Raw genomic sequence first — 25,410 nt, forward strand, 5'->3', positions numbered from 1 at the left:
AATACAAAATTAATGGAAAAACAAAGATATGGTGTATCAATTAATGACAAAAAATGACATGCATGCATGTTTTTGTTTTTGTTTTTCGTTTATAGTTTTGTACATAAAACAGGCCATTAGTTTTCTTCTTTGAATTGTTTTACATTTTCATTTCAGAGGTTTTTTCAGCTTACTAGGTGGTGTGGGTTTTGCTAAATTTTGAAAAAAGTTGTTAACTATATCATTTTGGTCTCTGGTGGAGAGTTGTGTCATTGGCAATCATACCACATCTTCTTAATTTTATATGACAAAACCAAATGCAAAGGAACAACACTGCTATTGCTGTTCTTCATCACAAAGTCACAGTGAGGCCTTCAAAGCAGCTTGTAAAAAGAAATCAAACTTAAAGCATTGATATACATGGTACTAGTATATATATATTTAATAATAATTATAAAAATAACAAATAAATAAGAAAATGAGGTATGTCGTACATTCATCTACACTTCATTTACTTTCCCCCATTATAAAACAAACAGAAACTTCTTGTTAAATAATTTTTAGTTCTTCAAAAAACACTTCCTTTCCAAGTAAGAATGTATCCAGACTTTCAATATTTTTTCGAACAAACTGAAGCATCACATTAAGAAAAAAATAGTACATTTGAAGAAGGTATTTTTTTCTCTAAAAATTAAAAATTTTCAATAAGAAGAAATAACACATGAACATGTTTTTAACGTTATGCCAAAACGATGAAAAACTTTCACCATTTTCAGTTTAAATATTTTTTGTCTTAAAGATCAAGATGACTGACAAAGTGCCTTACATTAACATACGTAGCAAACATTTAGCACTTACAAATAATATAACATGTATACATAATATTGAAATTGTTTAAATATTATAATGCTCTATTTAAAATCCTTTTATAAACCTACAATTACACCATTCAAACATATGTCACAGAGGGGACACCTGGTAGTAAACAACCTTAATCAAGGTAGATAACTCAGTTAGACTCCTCCCATTGTTCATGGTTTCAGGAATCCTACGTCATGACACTACACTCTGTCGGATCTGTGACTAATGAAGAAACAATGAAAAAGTGTCATATCTTTTGGCTTCTACACAACAACAAGACAATCTGTAAAAAAATAAAAATTTAACTCATCAAAAACTTTGTTCTTGATATTTTTAAAATTAACATTCAAATGTGTTATATCTCTGTATAGTAAATTCAGAAATGAATGTTCATTTTTTTATTGTGAATTACTGGTAGATTGTGATATCTTATTAATGAGGGACTGGATGAAGGGTCTTTCATTTCTGTATTCTTCATTTTTTAGGCAATTTTTCTCTATTCTTTATATTATAGCACCTCATTATTCTCTATTCTTTATATTTTGTGTCTATTATTCTCTATTCTGTAAACCCCCATCAACGCCCTCATTAATACGATCACAAAAATTTTGTGAAGGAAGATCACTGCTGAAATAATGAATGTGGGTTTTTATCATTGGGAACCTGATGCTGTCGCACTTTTTACATTGCTGGTAATAAAACATCGCAATAATTTCTGAATTTACAGTATTTGTAGTTATGGAGAATGTGTCCATGGACACAGATGATGGGCACACTTGCATATAATGTAATAAAGGGACATAACTTGAGAACAGTAAAAGTGATGCCACCCAATTCAAACTTGATATGTGTTCTGTGGTATTAAGCATTGTGTATAAGTTTCATACCATTTGGTTGAGGCAAACTAAAGTAAGATAACAGAAACCAATTTCTGGAAGTATGTATATAGGTACGGACAAGGGTAACACTCAATGGCCTCTTCCTGTGACAAATAAAATACTGACACTAATCCTAATTTTCACAATGGAGCTGGGAACAATCTAAAATATTTTTAAGATACATTTCTGTACTACCTACTCTAAAACTGAACCGTAAAATAATCTGAAAATAATGACTCACATGCTATGACTGCTTCGTTTCTTCATTTGATTGAGGTAATGGACAAGAGGCTCCCTGGGCCTCTGGATATTCTACTGTTTCCTGGATACCTAACACTTTTAATACTTCATTTGGACTGACATGGTCTGATGGTTCCTGTTGCTTAAAATTCAACAAAACTTTTCCTCCTGTAAAACAATATTGTATGAAATTTTAATAAACATTGAGTTACATTTATAATACTACAAAAGAATATTCATCTCAATGCACTTTTCAATATTTTCCTGAAACCAAAAAAGGAACATAACTCTCAAACAACACATATGAAATTCTGCCATCCATGACACAAAATAAGAATATGCACAGCAAATAAGCAAAGAAACAGCGCTTTTAAAGCTGTTCTTCATATCAAAGTTAACAGTGAGGCCTTCAACATGGAGCAAAAAAACTCCCACCTCACTGCAAGTTTAAGACAGCCCCTAGCACCCAAGGTCTGTACTTCTGGATTTTAATCATTGTATTAAATTATCTAATGACTTCTTTTAATTTTTCACAATTTATAGAGAGGAAACCTAATATTTAGATATTGCCTCAATTATTTAGAGGCATAATTCTGAAAAAATAAATAAATAACTGTGAAATATGGAAAAATTCAAAATTTGAAATTAATCTGAACTGCTTATCATTTAATCACATCATGTACATTGTGCTTGAATTTAAATGATTTCATTACAGCTTGCTCAAACAATTGTGAAAATTTCAATCAACATTTTTAAGGCGTTTGAAAAGTAAAATGTGTAAAATTTGATATCTTACTAAGCATAAAATGTAGTGTATTAAATTATCAAATGATTTTGTTTATATAAACAGAAGAAGATTTGATATGATTGCTAATTGGACAACTTAAAGATTTTTTTTAGGTTATTTTCTAAAGGTTTCATTGCAGCAGAGAATTTTGGGATTTTTTTTTAAAGACATTTGTCTGGGAAAAAAGTGTAAATATCTTCTGTAGTCCTAACATTATGAAATTGTTCTTAATTGTGAAAATATTTTGTACATATAATGTGAAGTTTACACATTAAAATCGCGAAAATACTCAAGTTTACAGTATAAAGTTAAAGTAAATACGGACCTGTTCCAATGACCAGAGTTCCACCATTCTGAAAACCATCACCTTTAAAATCTCCATCTATTTTATCTTCCTTGGCCTGTAACATTTGAAATATAATCTATCTTTCTTGATTGTTTATACATATTCAGGTATAAATAACATGTTATTCCAATGTTAATATACCCTGCTTTGTACAAGATCAACAATTGATTACTGTGAATTTCATTTTATTATCTCCCTTTCTGGCCGTTTTTAATTATCTCCCTTTCTGTCAGTTTTTAAAGTTTTCTTTGAGATTTCAAGATCTTGACAAGGGTGTCCTATAACTGTACTATAATGCATTATATATTTAAAGTTATAGGTTCTTTATCTATATATTACTTTAAGAACTTAAATTGTTCTTTATTTTGTTTTTTCGTTTTTCATTCATTGTTTGTATTGTATTGTGAAAATTATGGATGTTGTAATGTTTATGCCCTTTGGGGCCCATAATTGGAAATAAAATATTCTTCTTCTTCTATACTAACCTTAGACATTGCACTTCGTGATGCTTTGGAAAAAATGGCAGGAAATACATTAAATATATTCATTCTGAAAAATACAATTATATGTCTCGATACTTGTCTTTTCTTTTCCTAATGAACCTATTGTAAAAATAAATAATCTTCAACAAGATACTTTTGTAAGATAAATCTGATTCTGCATTTATTGAGTCTGAAATAAATTATCTTCAACAATATACATTGTGAGATATATTAGATTCTGCATTCATTGAGTCTGAAATAAATAATCTTGAACATTATACATTTGTAAGCTAAATCTGATTCTGCATTCATTGAGTCTAAAATAAATAATCTTCAACATTATGTAATTGTAAGATGTTTTGATTCTGTATTTATTGAATCTGAAATCAATAACCTTCAACATTATAAAAGTGTAAGGTAAGTTTGGAGTCCATATTTATTGAGTCTGAATTTATACAGACAAAATAATGGCAATACGTCACTCGTGATTCTAATTTTTTTAGATAGTATCCCAAACATCTATCAATATACATGTACAAAATTACATTACATGACAAACTAGATTTATTTTCAGGATGTTACCACCGATGTATGAACAGAATTTTAATCAATGGATCATGACTTGTGTAGGTTTAGTAAAAATCTAGACAGTTTGTATGGACACAGTGCGGTAAATTTTAAACCGTCATATCAATATTTCATTGAGAAGTGACTTTTATCTTGTTATCTTTTTTCTCTCTTTGAAAAGTTATCTCTTCTAGCTAATGCAGTAAACAGTTGATTAATTATCATTTGTGTGGTTATGTTTGTAGCTACTGATGATTGATTGATTGTTGGTATTTAATGGCACTATCAACACTCTTGGCCATATCATTGTGACCAGTTTTTATTGGTGGTGCAACTTTGCGGAAGCATGACAGACAGGTGAGAAACATGACATTCAGCAGGAAAACTGACAATCTAAGTCAATTAAGATCAGAGTCGAACACACCTATCATGTGCAGAGTTTGAACTCACAACCTCAGTGTTGTTGATAGGCGAGTGTCAGTGATACTGTAATTGAACTACCAAGATCACACAAACATCAAGGTCTCTGGCTACAAATGAACCACAAATAAAATTTTCATCAAGGTACAAGTTAATAAAGGCTTCTATGCAGAATCTGTTGAAACCACAAAATTAAATATCCAGATAAATATTATATTTCCCCAATCCATGAAAATAAAAGAATCCTCTGTGTCCACAATACAAGAACTTACCTTCTAAAACCAAGACTTTTATAGCACTGCTTCTTCATATCTATATACAAATCTGAAAAAAAAAAGAACAAACATTCAACAGAGACATCAATAAAAAGTTAACACCAGTTTTACAACTTTTCTCTCATATTTAGACCATGCAATGACAGACAAAGTGAATGCAATACAGCCCCAACTTTAAGAGTGGGGGTATAGCTGTCTTCCATACTTTTCAGTACTTCAAAATTACAAAAAAAAGCTAAATTGATGCATCTTGGTCTTTTTTTTTCCAATGATATAGATATTTCACAGTCAGTAAGGGGTAATACTTACACATGTCATGTTTACATACTGGAAGATGTAATTTAAATATTAACTTCTATAAGTAAATTTGTAACATTTAAATTCCCTTTTCACAGATTGAATAACCTCTCCTTATGCTTCTCCAAAAAGTTACTTATACATGAGTCATTTTTTTACAACTCCTGAAATTCTCAAAATTTGGGAGGTCAAAAGATGCCTTAAATATTTTTCCTGGTTTGCCTAGTTTCTTCTAAAAAGATTTCAATCTTTTACCTGAAGAATGAATGAAACAAAGAAATCTAATGTGCACAGATGACTGAGATGTGAAGTAATTAACTGCCCAAGGCCTTCAAAAATTGCTCCCAACAGGCTTGTGAGATGGGCAGTATTTTGAATATAACATACAAATAAGAATTTTGTCCATGAAATTATTCTTTTATGAATAGTAAAGTCAGATATTTTAAAAAGAATGACAATTAAACACTCTATTAGGCCAGTTTCAGGTCAAGAGAAATTAAAAAAAAAGTAATTTTTTTACTTATATACAAGTTTAAAAATTTGGGGGTCTAAGGGATGCAACTCTACCTCCAAAGATATTAACTTGTAGGTGTAATACCATCATTGATTTTTCCCTATTAGTCTTTGTTAAATTTGTACTTTTCAAAAAATTGTGCAGAATTTATCTTTGTTTCAAAGAAAGAAATACTTGGCATGAGTAAAGTTTTATCCTGTCCAGTACTATAGACAAAATTTCACATAACATTTCATTGCATATAAGAAAATAACCATCACTGGAAGTTAACCAATCAAATTTTCACCCCTTTTTTTCCTGTGTACAAGCTTTAGTAACCATGTAACCTCAAGTTTCCAAAATATTCTATAGAAACACCAAATAAAAAAATAAGGGTGCTTTGAAACACCCAAGATATATGTTTATGACTCAGAAATGTTTTACTGCAATGAAATGTAGGATTAATTTCCTACAACTGTCAAAAACAAGGGAATATTTTTTTTCGACCTTTATTCGTATGCAACTGGATGTGATGTACTATGATTTGGTGGTATTACACCTGTAGCAGTTGATAAAAAAAACTTCTGTAATTTTGATTATTGTCCAGATAATATAGGAGCACCATTTAAAATTGGAAAGTATCTTTTCATTAAAATTTATTGCATCAGGGTTACCAGAGTTTAAGTCAAACCATAGTGAGATTCACTTGGCTAAGGGAGCTACCATTTGATTATGGGGGGGGGGGGGGGCTAGGATGAAAAATTTTGACCTGCATTTTTTTTTAGTTGTAATCTCTGTCCTACATTTTTATTTTTCACTTATTCGGTCCTGCCTTTTATTTATTAGTTTATCCTGACTTTTTTTACATAAATTGTCATCCTGCCTTTTTTTTTACAAAGTTGCTCATTCTGCCTTTTTTTTTACTAAAAACTCCTGTCCTGCCTTTTTCCAAAATTCATCCAAGCCCCCCCCCATACAAGGTTGGCAAAAAAGCAGTCAATACTAGTATTGACCATGCCAGTGGTAAATACCGGGAAATACTGGCAAATACTGGTCAATTGAAATTTTGATAGGACTTTACTATAAAACCTAGTCCCTACCTCAGGTCAATTACTGTGTAAATAGATAGATATAGTCACAAGGCAGAAAGTCACTTATTTACTAAATTGTACTAGGACAAAAAGTCACAATTAATTAGTTCATGAACATGGTTTAATGAAGATTTATCAAATATTAATTTAATCATACAACAGATATAGTCATTAACACCACGAAGTCAGTCACTTAAAAGAGACTATATAACATCTGGTTTTCTTAACAGTTATTTTGAAAGATGCAATTAAAAAAAATTTAAAAATTGTTTTATATATATATATATGTATGTTATATAATTATCAAAAAAAAACATTTCCTGAATTTAGAAGATTTTTATCATGCTGTTGAATAGTCAGGAATTAATTCATTGTTTAAAACGAATGTAGGACAGAAAGTCACAGGACAAAAAGTCGCGGACAAAAAGTCACAGGACAAAAAGTCACAATTCAATTTTGAGATTATTTTTCTTTGAACAAGAAAACCTAATTTTAAAAATATTTTTTTTGTTTTTTTCTTGAACTATTATATTTGAAGCAACTTTGTAATTAAAATGTATTCAATAAATATCAATGATGATCAAATAATTGTTATGAAAACAAAATGTCAAAGTGGCTTGGTACTTAAATGGCTTCATTGTGCCATGAAATATATCCTTTGCATGATTAAAATTTAATAAGTTTTCATTGTCAAGGCTTATGAACAATTTCCTAAACTTAAAAATGAATATATGTAATAAAAATTAAATTTTTCAAGATCTTTCTCTTATATATTCAAATAAAATGCTCCGCTGGGCGCAGCTTGATACGACCGCAGAGGTCAAACCCTGAACAGTTGGGGAAAGTATGGACACAACATTCAAGCTTGATACAGCTCTGAATTTGGATTGTGATTAAATATTTGACACAGCATAGGTTTCTGACACAGAATGAATGTGGTCTAAGAACTTAAATTTTTTTAATTTACCTATTATGGTCCAATATCCAAAATCTAAATACATGGTTAGATTCAGCATATCAAAGAATCCAAAGAATTCAATTTTTGATGAAATCAAACAAAGTTCAATTTTGGACCCTTTTGACCTCAATGTGGACCAATTTGATAACGGGGCCCAAAAATCTAAATACATGGTTAGATTCAGCATATCAAAGAACCCCATATATTCAATTTTTGTTAAAATCAAACTAAGTTTAATTTTGGACCCTTTGGACCTTAATGTAGACCAATTTGAAAACTGGACCCAAAATTAATAATCCAAATACACGGTTAGATTTGGCATATCAAAGAACCCCAATAATTCAATTTTTGATGAAATAAAACAAAATTTAATTTTGGACCCTTTTGACCTCAATATGAACCAATTTGATAGCGGGGCCACAAATAAAAAATCTAAATACATGGTTAGATTCAGCATATCAAAGAACCCCATATATTCAATTTTTGTTGAAATCAAACAAAGTTTAATTTTGGACCCCAATTTGGACCAACTTGAAAACTGGGCCCAAAATCAAAAATCTAAATACATGTTTAGATTCAGCATATCAAAGAACCCCATATATTCAATTTTTGTTAAAATCAAACTATGTTTAATTTTGGACCCTTTGGACCTTAATGTAGACCAATTTGAAAATTGGACCCAAAATTAAAAATCTAAATACACGGTTAGATTTGGCATATCAAAGAACCCCAATAATTCAATTTTTGATGAAATAAAACAAAGTTTAATTTTGGACCCTTTTGACCTCAATATGAACCAATTTGATAGCGGGCCCACAAATAAAAAATCTAAATACATGGTTAGATTCAGCATATCAAAGAACCCCATATATTCAATTTTTGTTGAAATCAAACAAAGTTTAATTTTGGACCTTAATGTAGACCAATTTGAAAACTGGGCCCAAAATTAAAAATCTAAATACACGGTCAGATTTGGCATAACAAATAAATAAATGTGGTCAAAGATTTTACAAATCTAATGCGCCATACTGTGCAATTAAAGATTACTTTTTGAAATTTTTCAATATTTGAAATTTGAAGAAAAAAAAAATATTTGAAGAATAATTCTTTTTAATTTCTGAAATCTGAAATGAGAAAAAAATTACCCCCCACAATTTCTTTTTACCCCCCATAAAAAAGATTTTTTTAAATAATTACCCATTTAAATTTACCATTGTGCTAACTTAATCTATTTTATAATAGAATTTAAAATATGGTGTCAAATCTTTCATATGGATTTTTTTGTAAAAAAAAAAGATGCAACATTTGCAGATATTTTTACTGGTCTTCCTTTATAAATATGCATTTCTTTAAACATAATTTAAAAGCAGTGTAAGGGAAGTAATCAAAACGTTGTATGTGGATTACCTCCCTTACACTGTTTTAAATTATCTGAATTGTTCATTAACCATTACTTTATACATAATTTAAAAGCAGTGTAAGGGAGGTAATTCAAGTGATATAATTTGATTAATCTCCCTTAGACTGCTTTAAATTATGTTTTGTACTAAAGTATTTGTCCATATAAAAATGCTTGTTTTTGTCCCTTTTTTGGCCCCTAATTCCTAAAATTTTGATGTAATTACCCCAAAAATCAATCCCAGCTTTCCCTTTGTGATATGGAACCTTGTGGTACAATGTCAGAGTGATCCATACACTAACACACAAGTTATGTCTGGAAGTTACAAAAATGCTTATTTTTGGCCCCTAATTCCTTAACTGTTGGTACCATAACCCCCAAAATAAATCCCAACCTTCCTTTTGCGGTATTGAACCTTATGGTAAAATTTCATAGAGATCCATTAACTTAAACTTAAGTTAGAGTGCGAAAACCAATGTGTCTTCGGACGACGACGCCGGACGACGACGACGCCAACGTCATACCAATATACGATCGCAAACTTTCTGTCCATTTACCTTTTAAAACAATCTTCAGAAATCACTTTTATGACCTTTTTTCTGTTATGTCAACTTTTATTAGGGGACAGTTGTTATCATGGTTATAGTAATTAAACTTTTAACACCTGTTAGCCATATAATAGGTAATGCTCTGATTATCTATATTGCTAGTCACTTGTTATTCTATTTACCTGTAAAATTAAAACCTTTTTCAAGAAAAAAATATCTTGATTTATACATGTTAAAATAACTGATATAGCAATTTTATATGTATACCAACAGTATGCAATATCATTACCCCTAAGAACTAAAGTAGTCATTTATAATGTTTTAATAGTTAATAACATACCAATATCATTCATTTTTATAAACTGAATCATGCCAAAGGAATAAAGGTTTCCCTCATCAACCAATTTTTTACTAGTATTGATAGATAAGTCAGTCAAAAGAAGCTTGAAAATTTCAATTGACCAGTATTTGCCAGTATTGACCACTTGGGGAGAATTGTCCGGGGCGGTAAATACCACTGGTAAATACCGGGGGCGGTAAATACCGCCCAACCTTGCCCCCATAAAAATCAAATGGTTAGCTCCCTTAGGACAGGATAACAGTAAAAATAAATCAAACTTTAAGGGGAGGAGAATGTTTCCTTAACAATAGAGAATAGTTTATAAATTAACATTTAAATATTAGTACATGTAAACATTATTAAGAAATATAAAAGTGGATAAGTCTTTAAACATGTTAAACAGCTCCACAAACCTCCAGCCACAAAACATACATGTACCAGAACAGGACTATCAATAACTTACCCCCATTGAAATATTCTCCTCTTTGGAAATCTTCAAGGCCTAATTCCTCTAAGCCAACACCAACCAATCTTACATTGTTGGCATCAAGCTGAGGCTTAATGGCACTCAATTGTTTCGCCCCAAGGCGACAAAAGGGTCATCCAAACCTCCTCATGAATGTGATAACACATGGCTGCTTTTGGTAAAATGTCTCAATAGCAACATTCTGAAATTAAATAATTTACTGAACAAGCATTCTGAGAGTATTGCATGGCAATACATAGTCCCCTACTGGGTAAAAATTCATTATACTGGAACAAAATGCTAACTTGTTATATAACTTGCCATGGTGTAAACAAAAAGTAAATATCATGTCAATATCTTCAAGCATGACTAAAAACAGTGTGGGAAACTGATTATATGAGTAAATTTTTCAAGTCCAAGGACCATAACTCTGCACAAAATTATTAGACCGAAACAAAAATTTGAACTTGATCTGTAACTTGTCATGATAAAACTATGTACCAATTATCAATCAATATCGTATATAAGCATGATGAAAAAAACATTCGATATGATTAATATATAGTTCTCTAAAATTAGATATGATGTAATACAGTGTATATCTATTTTCAAATTATAATCAAATATAATTAATAGTTCCAAATAGTTTTGCTGTGCATGTTCTGATTTTTTTGTCATGGATGGATACCCCATATCCTTTTTTTTCTATTATACTATATATATGTTATCTACTGTGGATTCATTATTATTCGTGAGATACCAATTTTCGTGGATTTCGTGGGTACAGGTGAACCATGAATTTAAATTTTCAACGAATTACAAATTTTCTATAGGCTTGTATGCAGACTTTGGCAAAACAACGAAATTAAATATCCACGAAAATGCAAGATTTCCTCAATCCACGAAAATTGATACCCACAAAAATAAATGAATCCACAATATATTATCTTACCATGCACTGTATGTTTAGAATTGAGTTGCTTACATGAATTTTGTATGTGTGTTTATATTTTGTTTATATCCAGTCTATTTCAAAAGCTCACTAGAATTTGAGTTATATACATTGTAGTTAATTGAATTTAGATCTTAAATAAAACTGCTGTATGTTTTCCACTTTGTTGTCTCATGGGCAGAAACAGCTTCTTGAATGTTTTTGGTCAGTGTAAAGCTACTATCTCTGATCATATAAAAATGGTGATACATCACTATGAGGTTTCTGGCTTTTCTTAAACATCAACAACACTCGACCCCCTTTTCATTGTGTAAACCCCTGAGGGTTTACGCAGTATATATTGGACGATGTCCGTAGTCTTTCGGAACACCGGATGTTATTCGGAATACATCTGTTTCTTTCTATGGCCACTTTTCATATACATGCGCAATAGCTTATTATTTGATCTGTTGAATCATTAGCATCTTAAAGTTGCTATAGAGATATGTTACATATGATGCGAAATTTATTATGACGCAAGCTACTTTAATAAGCATTTGAATACTTCCTTGCACGCAATTACAAGCTGCTAATATTTACCTTACATATACGCGTAGTTATTCTAATTAGAGTCAAACGTTGAAACCAGCTGTGTTTAGATATGAGATAAGATTTCACGTAAACAATGCGATTTATTTTTCGAAACGAGATTTGTTAAAACTAAAATCTATAAAAGAAGTATTACTAGCATTTCACTTAAGATTCTGAGTCTAGGGAAAATGTACATAATGTACGAAGCAGACTATTTCATAATTTTCATACCTCAACGTCCTTGTGGGACTAACTAAAGGACAATACTGAAATTAAAATGAAGTCTTTCTTGCACTTTATTGAAATTTTACGTCTAGGATAGACCATGAGGACGTATATAATCTAAATTGAGATACGTCCTTGAATAGTTTTTATTTTCTTTAAATTGCAATTTTCTTTGTTTAAATATTGCAACGTTATTTCCTTATCAAATGTCTATTAATGAATAGACACTGAGTGATGACAGATGCAGGCAGCGATAAGAAAAATTAATTTCTATTTATAGTTATCTTGGTCAGGGAACAGATTATCTAACTATATGTTCGGCCTGTAGTAATTAATGCTCTTCAAAATGTTCGTCAAAATAAAAATAAATAATTATTATTTCATAAAGACGATCAGATGATGAATTTTCTGTTTTTAAATATTAAGTACGAAAATGTAAAATAGTGTAAGAAGATTTTGAGCCATCTCATGACTGATCAGTAGGCTACACAGTGCCCCCAAATGACCAGTATAAATTGAAACTATCCAGCAAGAGAGAATAAAATGCTTCGCTGGGGCGCAGCTTGATACGACCGCAGAGGTCGAACCCTGAACAGTTGGGGCAAGTATGGACACAACATTCAAGCCTGATACAGCTCTGAATTTGGATTGTTATTAAATATTTGACACAGCATAGGTTTCTGACACCTAAAGAATGTGGTGTAAGAACTTGAATTTTTTTAATTTACCTATTATGGTCCAATGTCCAAAATCAAAATACATGGTTAGATTCAGCATATCAAAGAACCCCATATATTCAATTTTTGTTAAAATCAAACAAAGTTTAATTTTGGACCCCAACTTGGACAAACTTGAAAACTGGGCCCATAATCAAAAATCTAAACACATGTTTAGATTCAGCATATCAAAGAACCCCAAGAATTCAATTTTTGCTAAAATCTAACTAAGTTTAATTTTGGACCCTTTGGACCTTAATGTAGAGCAATTTAAAAAACGGGACTTAAAATTAAAAATCTAAATACACGGTTAGATTTGGAATATCAAAGAACCCCAATAATTCTATTTTTGATGAAATCAAACAAAGTTTAATTTTGGACCCTTTTGACCTCAATATGAACCAATTTGATAGCGGGGCCCACAAATAAAGAATCTAAATTCATGGTTAGATTCAGCATATCAAAGAACCCCATATATTCAATTTTGGTTGAAATCAAAAAAAGTTTTATTTTGGACCCCAACTTGGACCAACTTGAAAACTGGGCCCATAATCAAAAATCTAAACACATGTTTAGATTCAGCATATCAAAGAACCCCAAGAATTCAATTTTTGTTAAAATCAAACTAAGTTTAATTTTGGACCCTTTGGACCTCAATGAAGACCAATTTAAAAAACGGGACCCAAATTAAAAATCTAAAAACACGGTTAGATTTGGCATATCAAAGAACCCCAATAATTCAATTTTTGATGAAATTAAACAAAGTTTAATTTTGGACCCTTTTGACCTCAATATGAACCAATTTGATAGCGGGGCCCACAAATAAAAAATCTAAATACATGTTTAGATTCAGCATATCAAAGAACCTCATATATTCAATTTTTGTTGAAATCAAACAAAGTTTAATTTTGGACCCCAATTTGGACCAACTTGAAAACTGGGCCCATAATCAAAAAATCTAAATACATGTTTAGATTCAGCATATCGAAGAACCCCATATATTCAATTTTTGTTGAAATAAAAGAAAGTTTAAATACTGGACCCTATCTTGGACCAACTTGAAAACTGGGCCCATAATCAAAAATCTAAACACATGTTTAGATTCAGCATATCAAAGAACCTCAAGAATTCAATTTTTGTTAAAATCAAACTAAGTTTAATTTTGGACCCTTTGGACCTTAATGTAGAGCAATTTAAAAAACAGGACCCAAAATTAAAAATCTAAATACACGGTTAAATTTGGAATATCAAAGAACCCCAATAATTCAATTTTAGATGAAATCAAACAAAGTTTAATTTTGGACCCTTTTGACCTCAATATGAACCAATTTGATAACGGGGTCCACAAATAAAAAATCTAAATACATGGTTAGATTCAGCATATCAAAGAACCCCATATATTCAATTTTTGTTGAAATCAAACAAAGTTTAATTTTGGACCCCAATTTGGACCAACTTGAAAACTGGGCCAAAAATCAAAAATCTAAATACATGTTTAGATTCAGCATATCAAAGAACCTCATATATTCAATTTTTGCTAAAATCAAACAAAGTTAAATTTTGGACCCTTTGGACCTTAATGTAGACCAATTTGAAAACTGGACCCAAAATTAAAAATCTAAATACACTGTTAGATTCGGCATAACAAATAAATAAATGTGATCAAAGATTTTACAAATCTAATGCGCCATACTGTGCAATTAAAGATTACTTCTTGAAATTTTTCAATATTTGAAATTTGAAAAAAAAATAATATTTGAAGAGTAATTCTTTTTAATTTCTGAAATCTGAAATGAGAAAAATTGACCCCCCACAATTTCTTTTTATCCCCCCCCCCCTCTTTTTCCCCCCAAAAAATTCTTTCCCTCAAGATATGGTCATAATCTCAATTCAAATTTCCAATGGAGTTGGCAACCATAATTACCCATTTAAATTTACCATAGTGCTAACTTAATCTATTTTATAATAGAATTAAAAATATAGTGTCAAATCTTTCATATGGATTTTTTTGTAAAAAAAAAAGATGCAACATTTGCAGATATTTTTACTGGTCTTCCTTTATAAATATGCATTTCTTTAAACATAATTTAAAAGCAGTGTAAGGGAAGTAACCAAAACGTTGTATTTGGATTACCTCCCTTACACTGTTTTAAATTATCTTTATTGTTCATTAACCAGTACTTTATACATAATTTAAAAGCAGTGTAAGGGAGATAATTTCAATGATGTATTTGATTTATCTCCCTTACACTGCTTTAAATTATGTTTTGTACTAAAGTATTTGTCCATTAACCAGGACAACCTTGTTTTTCCCCCTTTTTTGCCCCTAATTCCTAAACGGTTTGAGCCATAACCCCCCAAAGCAAATCCTAACCATCCCTTTGTGGTATGGAAACTTGTAGTATAATTTCAGAGAGATCCATACACCGTTCCAGAGTTATTGTCTGGAAACTAGAAAATGCTTATTTTTGGCCCCTTTTTGGCCCCTTATTCCTTAACTGTTGGTACCATAACCCCCAAAATCAATCCCAACCTTCCTTTTGTGGTATTTAACCTTATGGTCAAATTTCTAAAAGATCCATTCACTTTAACTAAAGTTAGAGTGCGAAAACCAATGTGTCTTCGGACGACGACGCCGGACGACGACGACGACGCCAACGTCATACCAATATACGACCACAAAATTTTTTGCGGTCGTATAAAAAGGATAGCCGGGTCAATGTAAGAAACCTACTAGGCAACTTCAGTTCAATTTCAATATCTCGATTATTCATATGGATTTGTCAGGGAATATCTTTTTAAATGTGGTAGGAAGACAACTCTCCATCAAAACACAATGTAGTCAAAATTAGCAATTATAGGTTATAATTCAGCCTTCAACACAAAAGCTTGGCTCACATTGGACAGCATCCTACCGAGGACCCCAAAACACTGTTATAAAACAATTTAAACAGGAAAAAAAACCAAACAGATCCAAAGTAACTTCAAACCAGAAACAAAAAGCAAATATGAACTGCACCAAAAAAAGACAACCACTAAACAACATGCTTCCAACTTGTGACATGTGCTTATGAATACACCTGGTTTAAAAGAATTTACATACATACCATAAGACAGTAGTGTAATTTTACCATGTAAAAGACACCCTTTAATATTTAATGAAAAAATCGTGTTCAGATAAAAATAAAATGCTCCGCAGGGCGCAGCTTGATACAACCGCAGAGGTCGAACCCTGAACAGTTGGGGCAAGTATGGACACAACATTCAAGCTTGATCATGTTGATACAGCTTTGCATTTGGATTGTGATTAAATATTTGACACAGCATAGGTTTCTGACACAGAATGAATGTGGTCTTACGTCTAAGAACTTAAAAATTTTAAATTGGACATTCACCTATTATGGTCAAATATCCAAAATCTAAATACATGGTTAGATTCAGCATATCAAAGAACCCCAAGAATTCAATTTTTGATGAAATCAAACAAAGTTTAATTTTGGACCCTTTTGACCTCAATGTGGACAAAGTTGATAACGGGGCCCAAAAATCAAAAATCTAAATACATGGTTAGATTCAGCATATCAAAGAACCCCATATATTCAATTTTTGTTGAAATCAAACAAAGTTTAATTTTGGACCCCGATTTGGACCAACTTGAAAACTGGGCCCATAATCAAAAATCTAAATACATGTTTAGATTCAGCATATCAAAGAACCCTAAGAATTCAATTTTTGTTAAAATCAAACTAAGTTAAATTTTGGACCCTTTGGACCTTAATGTAGACCAATTTGAAAACAGAACCAAAAATTAAGAATCTAAATACATGGTTAGATTCGGCATATCAAAGAACCCCAATAATTCAATTTTTGATGAAATCAAACAAAGTTTAATTTTGGACCATTTGGACCTCAATGTGGACCAATTTAAAAACGGGGCCTAAAATCCAAAAACTAAATACACGGTTAGATTCAGCATATTAAAGAACCCCAAGAATTCAAGAATAAAAACCCCATTGAAATTGGTCAAGAAATAAGCAATTTATACGAAGTATCTTCTTTTGCACAATACTGTGCAATTAAATATTTCTTGCTATTGCGTAATACTGTACAATTGACAATTTCTTGCTATTGCACAATATTGTGCTATTGGATATTTCTTGCTATTGCGCAATACTGTGCAATTGAAGATTTCTTGCTATTGCACAATACTGTGCAATAGAAGATTTCTTGCTATTGTGCAATACTGTGCAATTGAAAATGTCTTGCTATTGCACAATACTTATTATATAATAATTTACACATCCTGTTTGGTGTGTATCTCCTACCATATCATTATTATTTGCTTTTAAATAAAAATCAGAAATAACCAACTTAAAATGGAAAATTTTAAAAGAAAAAAAAAAGGAAAAAAGAAAAAAAAGGAAACCCCCCCCAATTTTTTGAACCCCCTTATGATTCATCACCCCCAAACTCAATCCCAGCCTTCCCTTTGTGGTATGGTACCTTGCAGTACAATTTCAGAGAGATCCATACACTTAAACACAAGTTATTGTCTGGAAACTAGAAAAATGCTTATTTTTTTGCCCCTTTTTGGCCCCCAATTCCTAAACGTTTCGGCAATTACCCCCAAACTCAATTCCAGCTTTCCCTTTGTGATATGGAATCTTGTAGTACAATTTCAGAAAGATCCATACACTTACATACAAGTTATTGTCATGAAACTAGAAAAATGCTTGTTTTTTGCCCCTTTTTTGGCCCCTAATTCCTAAAATTTTGAGGCAATTACCCCAAAAATCAATCCCAGCATTCCTTTTGTGATATGGAACCTTGTGGTACAATGTCAGAGAGATCCATACACTAACACACAAGTTATGTCTGGAAGTTACAAAAATGCTTATTTTTTGCCCCTTTTTGGCCCCTAATTCCTTTACTGTTGGTACCATAACCCCCAAAATCAATCCCAACCTTCCTTTTGTGGTATTGAACCTTGTGGTAAAATTTCATAGAGATCCATTCACTTAAACTAAAGTTAGAGTGGGAAAACCAATGTGTCTTCGGACGACGCCAACGTCATACCAATATACGACCACAAAAATTTTTTTGCGGTCGTATAAAAATCGTAAGGGTTCTGCGGAACCCAGTGTCTCGCCTACTTTTGCTGTAAATCGCAGGCTCAACAAAAATGAGGAAAAACATCAATAAAAATATTCCTCTCAATACTATTTTTTTTTATTTTAAGAAACTTCTGTCCAAGTTTGGTAAAAATCCAGGATAGTTTATAAATCTAAAAAATTTAACTTCAGACTGTTTGTAATGTTAACTGGAAAAACAGGTACAAATTTTTGACAAAAAATTTCCTTCTAGATACTAGCTTTTAATCATAAACAAGCTTCTGTCCAAGTTTGGTACAAATCCAGGATAGTATAAGAAAGTTATTAAAATTAAAAAAAAAACTTTAACCTCGGAGTGAATGTATTGTATCCCAGCAGAAAACTAAGTCCATTTATAAGTAAAATACGGAAAAAATGGAATTTCATTTTTACAAAATTTACTTCTGGATACTATCTTATGATCATAAACAAGCTTCTGTCAAAGTTTGGTACAAATCCAGGATAGTTTAAGAAATTTATTAGAATTTTAAAAACTTTAACCACAGAGTGAATGTATTGTTTCCCAGCAGAAATAACTAAGTCCATTTATAAGTTAAATACGGAAAAATGGAATTTCATTCTTACAAAATTTACTTCTGGATACTATCTTATGATCATAAACAAGCTTCTGTCCAAGTTTGGTACAAATCCAGAATAGTTTAAGAAAGTTATTAAAATTTCAAAAACTTTAACCACAGAGTGAATATTTGTGGACGCCACCGCCGACAACACTGACGGAATGTAGAATCGCTTTGTCTCGCTTTTTCGACTAAAGTCGAAGGCTCGACAAAAAGGACCACCTTACAACAGTTCATAAATGTGACCTTTAAACAATCTCATATTTAGGTGATGGGTATACTGATCAGTGGTAATTTCAGGTTTGACCATGTTAGTTTTTTTGTTGTTTTCAATTTTGTTTGTTTGTTTATAAGTACAAGGTGTAAGCTGTTTTGTCTATGCTATATCTTTTTAATGAATTGGTTTCGGTCATCAAGGTGAAGAGGATACAGTGCGATTCAAATTGTATATATTTACAATTAAACTTGCAGGCCTTTTTTCATGACCCACAATTCAAAATATAAGAAAACATCAAAATAAAAAGGGACATCCGGAAAATATCTTCAAAGCGAGTTAAAGGTTTTAAAAGTGTTTGTTTTTAACAAAAGAGGTTTGTCATCTAAAACTTTTAAGAGCATACACAAAGCACAGAACTTAAAATTGCCAATGCTTGCTACCCTAAGCATAAAAAACCTTGCAGAGCAGGTGTAAGGATCTTAATAATGATCAATATCAAGCCATTGTTCAAATAACCATGAACATATCTCAAATTCCAATAAAAACGGCTATTTTACAGGTTCACGTATTGCATTTCTTAAACACATATACATGTAATCATTAATTGATTAAATTTCTTCACATTTGCATTTGAACTTTAGCCTAAAAACTAACTCTAATTTAAAAACAAAAACCAGCATCTTAGAATGGAACATCAAGTGGGTGACTTAACATGATGTCTTTCGGGAGAGAGGAGAGAAAAAAATATTCCTTTAGCAAGAATATTTCACCCCACATTGAACAGTATTTACTTTAAGTAAATAGTCACTGTCAGTTTCTAATTCTTATATAACAAAAATGATATAAAACAGTTAATCTTTTTTTTTAAACAATTATCTTATATCTAATGCCAAACAAGCATTTGGGTTTACGATTGCATTTCTTATTTTAAAGAAAGCAACTTGTATTTTATTATTTATCATTGACATTGTTTATCTGGATAAAATAAACAAACAATAAAAAAATCAGTAAGAAAATGTTTCCCGCGTGCAAACTACTATATAAAGACACATAAATAAACATAACGCAATAATAAGCAAATAATAACATTTCAATTTGCAATATTATATAAGCTTGCACTGATGGTTATATCATCATATCCTGAATGTAAACAAACCTCTCCTGTAGTGACACATTTAACCAGGTTTTTAGCTATTTTTGACAGTTCCATACTCAATGGAACTTGAAGAGCTCGTTTGGATATATTCTGAAGTGTCGAGAAAACCAAGCGAGCTGACGAACAAGCTATCTTCCCACCACACCAGAGTATGATGACTGTCACCTGCTTCACTGCTTCCATACAATATCACGTGTAGACATCACGTGTGGGCGGAGTTTGTTTACATTTTTACGGTGTCGTTACAAAAGAGTTCCAATATAATAGTCCACTTACGTAAAGACAAATCTATAGTACACATGCACTGCATGATTGATATTGTATTCCCACTCTTTGGCAAAATTGTCGAAATAAATATAAAGAAATAACAATACCAAATCAAATTTATTTAAAGTTAGTCAGTAAAAAGCATACAATACAATAATATATAAGCTCTTTAGAGCTTTTAAAACCGGTCGACATACTAAAAGTACATGCAAGCATAACATATAGGCCCAACATCAGACAAACATGCAAGAACACAGACATAAGTTTATCAATACATACACATGCCTAGCAAAACAATGATAGCATAATTAAAACATAAATTAGCCAATCTAAAAAACTAATAAGCACATATGTTAATCATTCTCGTATGTTTCTTAAAATAAACTGCAAAATATTAAAAGTGATTATAAAATGAAAGCACTAGTAGGACACATTGTAACATATCAAAATGTTAATATTTTTACTTTTGCTTATATATTCGTCATTTGAACTTTGGTGGATAGTAACTGTTGTCTCATTGGCAACTATATCACATCTCTTTCATGACCAAGTTAAATATTTTTGTATAAAAAAACATGACTTTTTTCATCATAAATATTTGATTTATTTTCAGTTAAGATTTCATATGTGTCTGATATTTCTCTTTTGATGAGAATTTTGAGTGGTTTAGCTTCTTTCAAATTTTTACTATATTCTATTTTATATAAGATTAACAGGGGTGGATTCAGGCGGGGGCGTGGCGGGCGTGCGCCCCCCTAAAATTTGCAAAGCATGGGTTATCCACAGGGGTTTGTAACAATTTGCCGGGTTAACTATCCATACGAACCCCGAAAAATTTTTTTTTCGGAATTTTTTTCGGGGTTCGTATGGATAGTTTACCCGGCAAATTGTTACAAACCCCTGTGGGTTATCCTCAGCTTAATAAAGAATATTTCGATAATTTTACCTAAAAAAATTATTCGCTCCGCTCGGCGAAAATTTTAGTTTGCGCCCCTCCTAACCTAAAATCCTGGATCCGCCCCCGAATAATATCGTTACCAGGTACAATATTCTTGACATGCATATGTATACCAAGAATATGTACCGTTGTAGTCAACTGATTATGACAACACAAAAGCCTCTTTTGGAAGGGAGTTGGCCTTTTTGTTGTAATGTCTTGCTAGGTAAACCAGACTGAATGGAAATGAAATGTGCTACTTGAAATCTTCCAAGTTCAGATCGTGCCCCAACATTTGAAGCAGATTTTTTTTTATTCCCACTATAAATTTTCAAAAGTTTAAATGTTTGTCTGCTCTATGGTCGGGTTGTTGTCTCTTTTACACATTCCCCATTTCCATTCTCAATTTTATTTATATATCTGAGGGATTTTTTCTATAAATAGAAAGGATGTAGACTTTTCCCACTTTTTCGTCTCGATTTTTTCGCCATATGAAAGGTCAAATAACTATCCAGAAATGAAATATCTGAGTTGTAAGTCAAGACTGGGCGTAGTAATTTTTCAAAAAAGATTATTTGAGACCTGTGTAGAAAGACTGCACAAGGAAGGAGTTTTAGCTTTATAGAAAACAAACTTTTCTGGCCTTTATAGAAAGATCCTCTTACCTGTGATTCAGGTTACCATTACTTCTAAGTAGTGAACCTAGAAACTTGTATTCATTAACATTTTGTAATAAATCATTGTTCTAATTAATAAATGATTCCACATTACTACTACTGTGATGCTGAATAACCATAGGTTCATAGATATAAGAAGATGTGGTATAAGTGCCAATGAAAACTCTCCATCCAAGTCACAATTTGTAAAAGTAAACCATTATAGGTCAAAGTACGGCATTCAACACGGAGCCTTGGCTCACACCCAACAGCAAGCTATAAAGGGCCCCAAAAATGACTAGTGTAAAACCATTCAAACAGGAAAACCAACGGTCTAATCTATATAATCAAAGCATCGTCGATGTTGTGATCCAGCCATATTCATAGCTAGTCTGATATTCTTTCTGACCATACTTTTTTCAATATTTTTTCTCTTTTCATTTCCAATCCTACTGTTAAATTTCTATATCATTGCCCACAGGTAGGGAATCCGCAATATTGATGCAAATAATGATATTTCTATTCATATTTCAATTTTAGACTCTTTTAGATTTGAAATTTAATGGTATTGACATGATTGGAATGGAAATCGTCAAACAAATAATATATTTTTTTATAAGCCATTAATAATAACTGGCTTAATAATTTCCAGAAAGAGGCCTTGGAAATGCACTTTCTCAACAACAAAAATGAAAAAAAAACAAACTAATTTTTATCTAAATTGGTGTTCATTCTAATATATTTCCTGTATTCAAATTTAAATGTACAAATACCTAATGCTGAGATATTTCCAATTACTATTAAATAGCAATATAATGGGATGTAAATGTAGAACAAACAAATAAATTTTATTGCAGAAAATGCACAGGTAAGAGTTATGCAATTTTGTTTATTGTTTCAACCAAATTTCTGATAATTGTAACTTATTAATAAGATCTTGATTATTGACTTATGTCAGATGATAATGACACTGATTTTACAAGTGAAATAAAATTTGCTTGCATTTTTTATACATATTTTGTCTTTTCTTTGAAAAAAAACCCACGTCTGATTAATCATTCAGCTAGCTAGCAAAATTATTTATTTTAATATTGAGCTTCTGATGATCACAAAAAAAACCAACACTTTATACTCTTTTGAAGACCTTTTTTACTCTCTGTGAGTATAATTTAATCATCAAATAAAAGGGATCCAACGTTTGAAGTAAGTAATTTTTGTGGCTTGGAATTTGCTCCAAATCATTAATGAAATATTTTGTAAGTCAAGACTGGGCGTATTTACGAATGGTGTAAATGTTTTGACAAGTTTGTGGTATCGGAAATTTGAACGAAAGAAATCTCTGTATTAAGGAGATGTGGTATAGTTGCCAATGAGACAACTATCCACCAGAGTTCCAATGAAGCAATCGTAGGTCACCTTATGGCATTCAACGTTGAAAAATCTCCATACCGTATATAGTCAATTATTTAAAAAGCATCTTCGCTAGCCAAGGGTTGTCAACAATTTTATACAGCAAAAACTTTAAACGTTGCTTTAGTCAGATTAGGGGAGGATTGAGCGCTCACAAACATGTTTAACCCCGCCACATTCTTTATGTGCATGTCCATTATCATAATTCAGTGTATCTGTAATTCAGTGTATCTGTAATTCAGTGGTTGTCGTTGGTGCATGTCCATCATTTTTGTTTTTCGTTATTTAAATTGTTATATAAATAAGACCGTTAGTTCCCCCCTTTGAATTGCTTCACATTTTTCATGATGGTGCCCGCTAGCCCAGGTTTACGATCCGATCCCTTATTCTTTAAACATATACTTTGATATAATACCAACAACTATGCAATTAAAGATGTAGCTAAATGCATGCACCCCACCCCCTTAACAAAATAACGTAATGTCAACTATTTATTTTTCATTATTGTTATAAATCTAATTATCGTATTGTACAATATGAATTCGTACATTCGGACATTTAAATTTTTAAAACGCTAATTTCACATTTCGAACTTTAACAACAGCTGTACCTTTTTGCAGAATTATATGGAGTCATTAGAAAAGCGGAACTATAGATGAAGGGGGAGACAGGATAAAGGGAAACAGGGAGAGAGGGACGGGAGAAAGGAGAGAAGGGATAGAAAAGGGAGACAAAAATGTATATAAAAAAATAAAAGTGAGCCGGAAAACAATTATTTTATTAAATTAAAAAAGCTTCAAGAAAGTGCTAATAAATGTCATAGTAATAAAAACGACCTCATAAATACTCCGAGCGTCGTCACTTATTCATTCCGGATTTATTCGGTCAAAAAACCAAGACATTTGATCGATTTCTCTTAAAATGAGCTTCCTATACATTAGTTATTTATGTTTGAGGGCGGGAGACAAGAGAAAGGGGGCGGGAGAAAGGAGAGAATTAAGGGGCGTGAGAAAGGAAAAAAGGTACCCCCTGTCCGCCCCCTCATGCATAGAGAAAGGTGAACATTTGTGATTGACACATTATAGTTCTCGACAGAATGTTTTGTTGGACACCGTATAACAAGTAGTACCTAAACTGATTTTTTTTGTCATTGAGAGAGGTGCGAACTCTTAAAGGCTAACCTGTGACTTTCAGATGAAGAACACTAATACAAGTTATATTTTGCAGTATCGCATTGGTTTTGTAAAGTGAGAGTAGGGACTTTGAGTCAATTATCAATACACTATAATTGACCCTTCATGGACGAGTTTGTCTTTCATGTTGAGTAGGCCGAAGAAAGTTTTTCCCAAGGTTGAGGTTTTTGTTCTCATATTTAAATGTTTTAGCGAATTTATTATTAGAATGACTTTTTGTTCCTCTTTCAATCTCCGAAGATACAGTGGCAAATATTACATGTATATCAAGACGGCAACATGTTAACTTTATATGAATATGAACCCTGCATTGTATACTAGATCAACACACGGAGTCGTATATTGAGAAAAAGTAAAACGACAAAAATACCGAACTTCAAGGAAAATTCAAAACGGAAAGTCCCTTAAAATTCTTAAAATCTACTGCAAAATCTTTAATCACAATCTTTACAATTTTGCAGTGATATAAAAAAAAAATGTTTGTCTACTCTTTGCATTAATATTCCCCTTGATCAATTAAAAGGAAAAATAACAAAAATACCGAACTCCAAGGAAAATTCAGAACGGAAAGTTCCTTATCAAATGGCAAAATCAAAAGCTCAAACACATCAAACGAATGGAAAACAACTGTCATATTCCTGACTTGGTAGACATTTCCTTATGTAGAAAATGGTTGATTAAACCTGGTTTTAAAGCTCGCTAAACCTCTCACTTGTATGAGGTGCTAGCTCACAAGGTTTAAAACTCTGCAAGAAGATGATTGCTTGGTTGTTTGGTTAATATCCAGTGGCAAATGTTATATGCATATCAGGACAAGAACATGTTATCTTTGTTACGAATATGAATTTACTAAGGTGCTTTGTAAGCTACAGATCAACATGCATGCTGATTGGTATTTTAAGGTGCTAACTCAAGAGATATAATATTATGCGAAAGGAGGATTCCTTAATTGTTTT

The 25,410-nt window shown here is 31.6% G+C and overlaps 1 protein-coding gene across 1 annotated transcript; it reads right to left on the minus strand.

Moving 5' to 3' along the window:
* Positions 1-396: 396 nt before the first annotated feature.
* Positions 397-20,045, minus strand: LOC127719276 (prostamide/prostaglandin F synthase-like). Its single transcript, XM_052225290.1, is given in 7 exon segments — positions 397-1,123; positions 1,960-2,126; positions 3,071-3,146; positions 3,577-3,640; positions 4,833-4,884; positions 10,425-10,629; positions 19,992-20,045. Coding segments are annotated over 6 exon segments (615 nt in total). The 3' UTR covers positions 397-1,123; positions 1,960-1,962.
* Positions 20,046-25,410: the final 5,365 nt, after the last annotated feature.

The sequence above is a fragment of the Mytilus californianus genome, unplaced genomic scaffold, assembly GCF_021869535.1.
Source record: "Mytilus californianus isolate M0D057914Y unplaced genomic scaffold, xbMytCali1.0.p SCAF_11, whole genome shotgun sequence".
In the NCBI taxonomy this organism is placed as follows: Eukaryota; Metazoa; Mollusca; class Bivalvia; order Mytilida; family Mytilidae; genus Mytilus; species Mytilus californianus.